The sequence below is a fragment of the Carassius carassius genome, chromosome 20 (genome assembly GCF_963082965.1).
Source record: "Carassius carassius chromosome 20, fCarCar2.1, whole genome shotgun sequence".
Lineage (NCBI taxonomy): Eukaryota > Metazoa > Chordata > Actinopteri > Cypriniformes > Cyprinidae > Carassius > Carassius carassius.
This window is the reverse complement of record NC_081774.1, coordinates 9658960-9669696: the sequence shown is the minus strand read 5'-3', so window position 1 is coordinate 9669696 and position 10737 is coordinate 9658960. Positions and strand designations below refer to the sequence as shown.

General features: G+C 33.9%; 1 protein-coding gene across 1 annotated transcript; it reads right to left on the bottom strand.

The window, feature by feature from the left end:
* Nucleotides 1-1667: 1667 nt before the first annotated feature.
* On the bottom strand, nucleotides 1668-10426 carry slc7a8b (solute carrier family 7 member 8b). The gene is made up of 11 exons (XM_059501499.1): nucleotides 10231-10426; nucleotides 8064-8268; nucleotides 7841-7992; nucleotides 5896-6021; nucleotides 4453-4606; nucleotides 4018-4141; nucleotides 3740-3843; nucleotides 3537-3633; nucleotides 2645-2794; nucleotides 2271-2448; nucleotides 1668-2129 (listed from the first exon to the last, which is right to left on the bottom strand). Exons 1-11 carry the CDS (start codon nucleotides 10352-10354, stop codon nucleotides 2041-2043), a joined length of 1503 nt encoding a protein of 500 aa, XP_059357482.1. The 5' UTR covers nucleotides 10355-10426; the 3' UTR covers nucleotides 1668-2040.
* Nucleotides 10427-10737: the final 311 nt, after the last annotated feature.

Below are 10737 nucleotides of genomic sequence, written 5' to 3'. Positions count from 1 at the left end.
TGGAAAAATACTTGTGTGCAGTGTGTATTTAAAGGACCCATACAGTATTTAATTATTTTTTCGTATATTTTTAAGGTTAATTATACAATGAATATTATATAGTATGGCAAGCCCTTCAGAACATTTATTCCACAAATTAACTACATATCATTTGTTATTGCTATTTAGTAAATAATTAAGTAGCTATAGTCCTACTTTCTTGTCAATGCCAGTAATTCGAACCTTTCATGAGATTGACTACTACTTAGCCTATTCCATTAAATATATCCATCCATCCATCCATCCATCCATCCATCCATCCATCCATCTATCTATCTATCTATCTATCTATCTATCTATCTATCTATCTATCTATCGTCTCTGAATACTGTAGGCATTTGTTGGGTAATTTCTATCTTACATTTTAATAGTAGCCCACTCTACCATTTAATTTTGTAATCAGTAAAGCTTAGTCTTTTGCTCATTAAGGCTCTATTTAAAAAATAAATTACAAATGCAATAAAAATAACATCGTGAATATTAATTTAACTCTTTTCTATGTCATGCTGATTTGGTGCTCAAGTATTGCTAATTTTGTACTAATTTTTTTTCAGGATTTCATCAGCCTTTATTTAAAATAGAAATCTAAATTTGACAACATCTTTGCATAATAAAAGTAGGCTACTTAAATATCAAATTAAATAAAAAATCGTACTGATACCATCTTTTGAAAGGTAGTATGACTATTCATTAGGTTCTAGCAACTATTTTAGGAAGTGAAATCTGAAGCACAGTCCAACTTAGAATTAAAAAAAGAAAATCACTGCCAATAGAGTTATAGTTACTTGTAGAAAAGAAAAAGTACTTAGAAGTAAAAATTTGTGAGAAAAATTTGTGAACCACAAGTGAAACTATAGGGGAGAGTATAAGGTATATATATAAAATATATAAAATGAAAAAGCAATAAATATAGGTTACAAATGTAAACACAGAGATCTTTTTATTTTCTAGGGACATTCATTTATCCATTGTTTGTTCTTGAGCTGAACTGTCAACTCTGTTCTTACAATACTGTGCACTGGCGGAAGAACCCATTTGTTTTCCAAAGAATGGACACGACTGTAGTGGAATAAAGTCATGGCATTTTAAACAGTTGGATCTGTAGAACAACAGCACATTGTAAAATTTATAATTTTATTTTCACTGGTAGAGGTTACACATTCTGGTCAGTTCTACATAGTTGACTTACATTTTAAACCTTGCTTTAGTTTTGATTAAATCAGATTTTTAAACTTATTACTCTTTACCTTGATAAAGGCCTGTGTGCTGAAATCAGTCCGTTTAAAATAAAAAAATATGTTCTCCAATGCTTAAATAGTGGTATACCTTACCTTTACTACTATAGATACAAGGCCCAAAATGTAACAATGTAGGACATGTTTTGTTGTCCTCGTCCAACATGAAAGCAGGGTGTAGGATGTGAGTTATATAACACATCAGGCTATTGTTCCCATTTACTCCTAAATTACAGACATTTTCCAAGCTGGCAAGATTCCATGCTGGTAAATAACACACAGCTTTCTTTCATTCTTTCTCTTTTGCTTTTTGTGTTGTTTTTAGTCATAATTTATTTTCAAGTCTGAAGACTGAAATGCAAATAAAAATTAAACGCACACACAAAAAATGCAAAACATTATCTTCAGGATTATTCAACCTTTTTACAATAGAGTATACAATTTAGGTAATACAAACATCAGAGACTGACGGAAAGAGTACAATAATATGCTCAATATAAAAATACAAAATTAACCATAACAGTCACCGCAACAATATTCATATTGTATCTAACAATCTTGCCAATTGGTGGCAGTATTGCACCTAGAATGTTACTTTCCAGTGCCAGTCTTTCAAATGAAAAATACTTCTTAGCCATTACATTATCCTCCACACTGTACGTGCATGTTTGTTTTGCATTTTCATAACCTACCAAATTCACATTGCTTAAGCTTAGCTGATGAATTAATATCCATGAATGAATCAGTAAATTAAATTCTTGCAATCTTATCCAGCTTCGTCTTCATTCCCGTCTTCACTGCCTCCATCAGGATATACCACCATGAACAACTTCTGCCCCAAGTGTGTCAGTTTAGCTATGTAGACAGACAATGGAGTGTCTTTATTAGCCTCTGTAGCCCTCATTCACAATCTGTTTAGTCTAATGCAAATATAGCTGACATTTGTAAATCATTTTCATCCATTAATATTAATTGAAATTTAAGATAATACCATACCAACAAAGGAGTTGAAGCTCTCGGGCTTGTTTTCCCAATAGATGCCTAAAAAATAGACAGGAACACCTGACAACATAATGGCCAGACCAATGCAACACACCACAGGCTCCGAGTACAGAGAGAAGATCAGCAGGAATGCCCAGAAAATCAGGAAAATTACTGGCCACGCCAAGCTCACCTGTGGAGTGAAACCTGTTGATTTAGGAAGAAAGGACTACACATGTACAGTACCCTCTCCCCCACTCAAAAAAAAAAAAAAAAAGTAATCTATAATTATACATCATTACTGTTCAAAGCAAATGCTGAGATCTGACAGCTCTTGAGGTTTAATGCTGTCAAAACTACAAAATCAAGTCATTAGGATTCAGCCTCACCTTGATTGGTCGATGTATGTCTGGTTCTTTGATGCGAAGCACAATCTGCCCGGCAACAGTGACCCCATAAAACAGGTAGTTGATGAAGCCAACATAGTTGATAAGGGTGTATATGTCACTAGTGCACAACATCAGTAGAGTTGATATACACTATAAAAGTAAACCAGTATTTGTTTTTAATATAAGCGCCAACCAATACACTGTATATAATGTACAAAAATATATATTTTTAAATTATTTAAAGGAGTAGTTCACTCATAAATGACAATTTGAGTACAAATGTAGTCACCCTCACGCTATCCAAGATGTAGATGAGTTTATTTCTTCATCATTTAGCATTACATCTGTCTATCAGTGAGAAACAAATGATTTTAACCCTTGGCTTCGGCTAAAACAACAGTCCATGATTCATAACAACGCTTCCTCCAGTGGAAAAATGTTGTCCTCTCACACCAACATATTTGTTAAGAACTGTTTTAGCTTGTGAACGGTGCTTGATCTGTGCATATTTTTCTCCTGATTCAGACAAGATTGTGTTTTCACTATTTTGGATAGAGAACTCATATTTCAGCTGAAAGCAACAGTTTGAAGCTAAAAATGTCTTAATAATAAATTTGTTTATTACAAACAAAGCTTTTTGCTTCACAAGATGTTAAATATGGACAAGAGTTGTGAGAATTACTTGTTCTGATATTTTTATCAGCTGTTTGGACTCATTCTGACGGCACCCATTCTCTTCAGAGGATCCATTGGTGAGCAAGTGATGTAATGTTAGATTTCTCCAAATCAGTTCCAATGAAGAAACATACTCATCTACATCTGGATGGCCTGAGAATGAGTAAATTTTCATTTTTGGGTGAACTATTCCTTTAAGAAATAAAACAGAGCTCACAGTGAAAATCAGAGCTGGGATGGGTGTACAGCGGTTCACATGAATCATTGCCAACAGACGGGGAAGATGTCCTTCCCTGGCACCTGCAAAGAATAACCTGAGAAAGAACAACTGTCAATCAAGCTGAAAATACAAAGAAATCCATTGACAATACAATGCAAACTGGATGAGTAACTGTGCAATAACATGGAATCAAGACTGACCTAGATGATGTGAAAAGGGACCCATTAACCCCTCCGAAGGTGGACAGAGCCACAGAGATGGGCATGATCCATGACATCACCCCAAGCAGCTTTTCACCAAATGTCTGATGGAAATTTAAAAAAAAAAAGAAAAGAAAAAGAAGGCAAAGTTTATAGAGGTAAGCAGACATTCAGAAAAAAGTCAGATGGGTCAGTCCGATCTACTGACGAATAGGCTGTTTCATTTCCTGATGAAGGAAGAACTCGATAAGCATCTTAATTTGAGCAGAGCGACTCACCACAGCAACAGCATTGGAGGCAATCAGCTCCTGAGGGCTCATAGCTGTAACATATGCAATATTCGCAAATACATAGATGAAAGTAACCAGAGGGACTGAGATGAAGATTGCACGAGGCAGGTTCCTGTAAAGAGAGAGTTAAAACCAGGGTTGAATCTCAATTGTAAGTCTTGGGCAAACCTGTATTTCCCAGAACAGGAATACTTTGGTATTTAAAAGGCTAACATTTATAATATTTTAGACACCAATGATTGTTGTAGCCTGCATAAATGATCTATTAACCTCGGCATATTCATAAAAAAACAAAATGTCTTAAACATTTAAATAATCTCAGAGAAACATCTGGAGGTCTTTCTCATAAAGACAAAGTTTTTTTTTTTTGTGTGATAATGAGCATCTCTCACTGTACATTTCCCCTGATAAATGGCAGTGTACCTGTAGGGGTCAATGAGCTCTTCTGTTACATAATTAAGAAAGTTCCAGCCTGCATAAGCAAAGGAGCCCTGAAGGAAACCGAGTGCAATGCGACCCACATCATAGGGTTGGAGAGGATGAAATGCATGTTCTGGCTCCAACCAATAAAAATTACCTGGAAACACAAGACAGAGAAACATTTCATGTCCTATGCCTGAATTAATATATACAGAGAGCATGAAAATTAATGGAGAAAGTTGTATTAACTACTGCATAATCAGTTTAATTCTTCATTTTTTTTGCGTCACATTTACTGCAAGAAAGCATAGTGTACATTGTAAAGCACTTTTATTTAACCATCATAATAAATAGCTCTTTCTTTGACTCTTTTATGAGGAAGACATTCAAAGTTCCTTTTTTGTCTTTGGTATATTAAACACATGAAAGCAGTAGACTACAAACGGCCCAGCATGACAGTCAAATTCATATGTGAGCTTGTCTGTGCTTAATGGATTCAACTCTTTTGTTTATAGTGCAAAAATGGGTCAAGTATGAAAAGTATGCCTATGTAATACTCTTAGCTTAATGCCTGCCCTCTTATATTCAATCCCTTTATGTTCACATCTAATACAAGTCAGTTAAACAAGCCAAACACAGATTTCATTGTTCTCTTGTACTGTATCTTTGTACTACATCTGTTTATCGATAATACACACACACACACACACACACACACACATACATATATATATATATATATATATATATATATATATATATATATATATATATATATATATATATATATATATATATATATATATATATATATATATATATATATATATATGCTACCATACAAATGTTTTTAATACTTTATTCTGCAAGGATGCAGTATGCAGTTAACACATGTATAATGTTACATAAGATTTCTATTTTAAATAAATGCTGTTCTTTTGAACTTTCCATTCATCATGGCTTTCATGAACTCTCAGAAAAATTGCACACATTTCACTTCCTATGAAATGCCATTATTTAAATCAGCACATCTTTAAATGCCCACAACTTTATGCTGATAATGCAGAAAGAATTAAGGCATATGTTCTGGAAATGTCGAGAGCTAAAAACATTTTGGAATAATACATTTGTGCTATTGTAATCAATTTCGAGGAAAAACTTGACAGTTTGGTGATTTGAAAGAAAGAAAATGGCTTTATTATTTATGACTGCAGCTAAGACGTAGTTTATATTAAACATTTGAAAAACAGCAACTGAACAAAAATAATTCTGGAATGAGTTATTTTGTCATATATGCAGCAAAATCAAAGAGGCAACCATTTTTAAAAACAAATTTGTTAAAATATGGAAAACAATATTAGTGAAATATGAGTTAAATATGTCTATGGGTGATGTTAATGAATGTATAGATATAGATGCAATATAGATTGTACTGTTTTAAATTACCCTTGCAGATCTGCACAATGCCCATGATGATGATGAGGCAGAGGGCGAGGAGTTTGCCTGTGGTGAACACATCCTGTACACGCGTCGCCCAGCGGACACTGAAGCAGTTAATCCAGGTTAACAGCACTACAAGTAAAAGAACTAATTATAAACATTCAAATTCATAATGATGGCAGTAATCAGAAGTTACACTGAATGAAGGATAAAGTGCGTCAGATGTCATATATAGCCTACTGTCCAACTTAAAATTCATAAAAAGCAAGCTGCTGTTTGAAAATACTTAGGAATACGGTTTATAGCTAACACGGCTTGAAAACAAACAAACAAACAAAAAATCTGAATCGCAGAATCGAAATTTTAACGTTTTAGTTCTTTGTTCTTGGTTTTTGTTTGGTCTATCTTTACCTAAAAAAAAAAAATCTCTGTGGCTCAGTGGTAGAGCATTGTGTTAGCAGCGCAAAAGGTTGTGGGTTCAATTCCCAAGGAACACATACTGGTAAAAAAAAAGAATAAAAAGAAAAAGTATAGCCTGAATGCACTGTAAGTTGATTTGGATAAAAGTGTCTGCTAAATACATAAAGGTAAATGTGTGTGTGTATATATATATATATATATATATATATATAAATATATATATAAATATAAATATACATCTATATATATATACATATATATATATATACATATACATATATATATACATATCATATATGTATATCATATATATAGTTTGAGCCTTGGCTATACACACACACACACACACACACACACACATATACATATATATATATATATATATATATATATGAAGCATCTAAGAATTAATAGTAGCAACCTGTGTGTGTTATTTCAAGAGATCAACTATACATTTGTAGTGTGTTTTGCTTTCTTTCATATTCATTTATTTATAATTTAATCATTTTATTATTCCATTTAATCATATAATAATTTCTAAATATTTAAAACCATTTTGTACCAATTTCACTGATTCGTTAATTGATTAGTCATTTATATTATATTATTTTTCCATTGTTATTTAGCCTTAATATGTGTGGTTTCAAGGGTTATTGTCTTCATGAGGAAGAGATAAAAGGGAATGTTTATGGGATGCTGGTGTTAAATAGTTTGGTATAACACCACTTATTGAATTTGTGTTCGTCAATCAAAGTGAGAATTGATCCACATGCCACTAAGTCTATTCAACAAACTGCTTCTTTTTCTGCTCTTCACTCACATTTCGCAGTCAACTTCTTGGCTGATTAAGACTCTTAATAAAGTTTTGGGTACCTGAATAAATACTGGTTTTGGGTACCAGACAAGACTTGCTGACTTTTGAGTAATGAATAACTTTACTGACTAGTGGCAATACGGATATTTTCTGACAGGATCTGGCATCCGGGGTTGGACCTGATATTTCTGGCACGGAGCCATGATCTTACTATTTTTATCAGGCTCCTATGTGTAGGTTCAGTAGTTTCACTTTAATGGCAATGAATAGGTTATCTAATTTTAGATAAAAAAAAAAAATTCAGATTAGAAATTTCAGAACTTTTCATTTTTTTCAAATGTATGAAAATGATGATTATATTATTATATTAAGATTATTTTGACCTAACTCATTTAAAAGCTTGTAAAATATGGATATAAAAATACAAAGAGAGAAAACACATTAGGGATAATCAACAAATTATGAATAAACTACAATTTATTGCTATTGTGTGTAATCATGTACTCAGTAAAAAGTAACAATGTAATTGTTTTAGTATATTTACAATGTAATATAATCTAATTACAAGTAGTCAATTTTGGAATCTGATTATGTTATCCAGATTACGTTTTTACAGTTACTGCCCAGGACTACATGTAGGATGCTCTTAGATAAAATGTTTTGTCATAGACAATGTAATGTAGCCCCAAAGGATGTTTTAATTTAGCATTTACTTACACAGGCAGACGGCGGCGAGCAGACCCAGCGCTCTCTCTGGGGGAAAGCAGGAAGGGAAGAGAGGCTGCAATGCGTAATTGGCAAATGTGAGGGCAATCACAGCCTGGTTAGTTGGATAGATCACTAACACTGCAATCCACAGCCTTAGAAACCTATTCAAAAGACAAGCCCTGTAAGATCTCACGTGCATTACATTTCATCTAAATAAATGAGTCATTCTTACCCAGCTAGCCCTCCAAAGATGTCCTTAACATAGGAATAGTCTCCACCTGACTTTGGGATTGTGACTCCCAGTTCAGCATAGCACAGAGCACTGATGGCAGTGATGACGCCAGTGAGAGTCCACACGATGAGAGCCAGACCCACTGAGCTGCTGTTTTCCAAAACACCCTTTGGACTTACAAAGATCCCAGACCCAATAATGTTACCTGGGAAAATGACAACAAACAGGCAAGAGGACTTAACAGAAGGACTTGAATGATTGTGACTGTGTCTGAAAGAAAGTAAATCCCCACTGCCATGTTTCAGTATTTAAAAGAAGGCCTTTCCAGATAAGTGGAAGCTGTTGGGCCAACTCTCTAATGCCAGTGCGGTTTTGAATTTATTGTTATTATAATAATTATTTTTTACATTTTTGGCATTTTTCCTTTATTTTGATAGGACAGTTAGTTGACAGGAAGCATAGTTGCGGGGATTGGGGGTCCACGAGCCGGGACTCGAACTTGGCAACAGTTATTTGAAATTCTAATAATGCTTAAAAAACCATAAGCAAAAACAATAACCATTCTTTCAGCAACATAAAAACTTGTACTACTGACTCCAATCCTTTGAAAAGTAGTGTGTATATACACACACACATACATTATATATATATATATATATATATATATATATATATATATATATATATATATATATAAAATTCTTTGTCTCTGTGTTCTTTGCACATCCCTCAGACTGTGTTCTTCTCTTGTACAAGATTTTCTTCAGTGCTTTGTGACCTTGAGGGTTGGTTTCAACCAGTCTGGTAAAATATTAAGAATGGTCATTGTTAACACCTGTTGAAAAGTTCCTTTGTTTAGAGATGGAATCCTCAAGAGATTTGGGGGGTGGGGACTAGGGGAGAATGAAATAAGCTGCTGTTTTGCCATTTGTACTACAGAAGCCTTGAACCACTAGGGGATTTATTTTTTATTTTTTTTACTACTGAAGTACCTTCCTGAGTCCCTTTCCTCCATTATTTATTTTTGCACAAAATAAGAAATTGATTCCTTTAACTTCATATAAATGTATTGTCCTTGTAAATGAAAAAAGATAAAGAAAATATGAAATAATTTAACAAAAACAAACACCTATAAAGTGCTATATGTATATAAATGCAGGGGGGAAATATGTTGTGAGGGTAATTTATGTGTACACGTGTTTCAGGGCTTACCGTACAAGGTAATTCTTAGGTTATCAATCTAAATATTAAATACTAATCAGAGGTAAAAAAACAAAAAAAACAAATAAACAAAAAAAAAAAAACAGTTGTCAATGTTTTAAGTATCACTGTTTTTGGGTTTTATCCCAAACTACACCAGGAGCAGACATGACAAGATATTAGAGACATTCAAAAACCCAAACGTACAAGTTTTTTGACAACAGAGATCCTTAACCAACATTTGACTTCTGAGTGTAAAACCTGAGGGCTTAAAACCAAATTATTCTAAAAAAATGATCTCTCACACACACACACATATCACTGCCAAAACAGTACCTGTTAATGGACAATGGGTAGATAGTGACCCGATCTGCGGTAACCCAAACACCTACTAAAAGCATTCAGTCTCAGATAACACGCATTAACCCAGCAGTGAGGTAACGGGCACAGACATGCAGGTGAGCTTCTTGCATTCAAGTCTAAATTACATGCGGAGTAGTGACCCAGTTTAGGTTTAAACTTGCTACCTACCACCAGACTCCTACTGAGAAATCTCTTCACTGTTAATAATCCTTACTTGGGACCTACCTATGCTTCAGATCCACGCTGTGTTTGCTCTGGATGGAGTTACTGATCACATGCTTTATTTCTTTTTTGTATCATATAGATATAATATTAAACAATTTAATTAAATGATGTACTTTATGCATATATCCTACACATTGTAAAGGATATTTAATAAAAATGTATTAGTGTTTTTTTGGTCCTTACAATGAAAACAACACTGGACTCCTTTTCATTTTATGGTCAGTTCTTCAAAAATCATGGATATGCATAAACATCTCATCTCATCAATTCAGGGGACACAAACTATAGGCCTACTTTTATTTACTGCATGTATTTTTATACCATATAAAGTGTAAGGAGAATACAAAGAGGAAATGTAATGCATAAAACACAGACTTACCCACAATAATACCACATGCACTGAGGAGTCCGATCTCTTTCTTCAAGGTCACTGCTGGTTCTCGGTCATCGGTGTCCGTGTCTGGAACTGATGCAGCCCTGCATCGGGCACCGCTGCTGCTCATTTTCACACAGACAGAAGCAACTCTGTGCTTAAGGTGTTGATGTTCAGAGTCTCCGTAACTTTATCCTCCCGCCCCAAACTTAATGTGATAATCTTATAAACCCGCCCACAGTGTTCTGGTTTGGTCTAGTTTAATAGATGAATGCAACAGAGCCAATATTATGCAACTACAAAGAGATTTTGTATTTAGTAATTTGGTAGCGCAATGGACTCACAATAGTCTTGCAGCACCAAATCTCAATTTAAAGTCAAAATAAATAAATCTGGGTCATAATCAGGCAAATAAAATTATGCCATTTGAATGTTTGTCCTCTTAACACACACTTACTGGTATTAAAATCAAGACGTGAAAAAATCTAAACCTGTTAGGGTGAGGAAAACAAC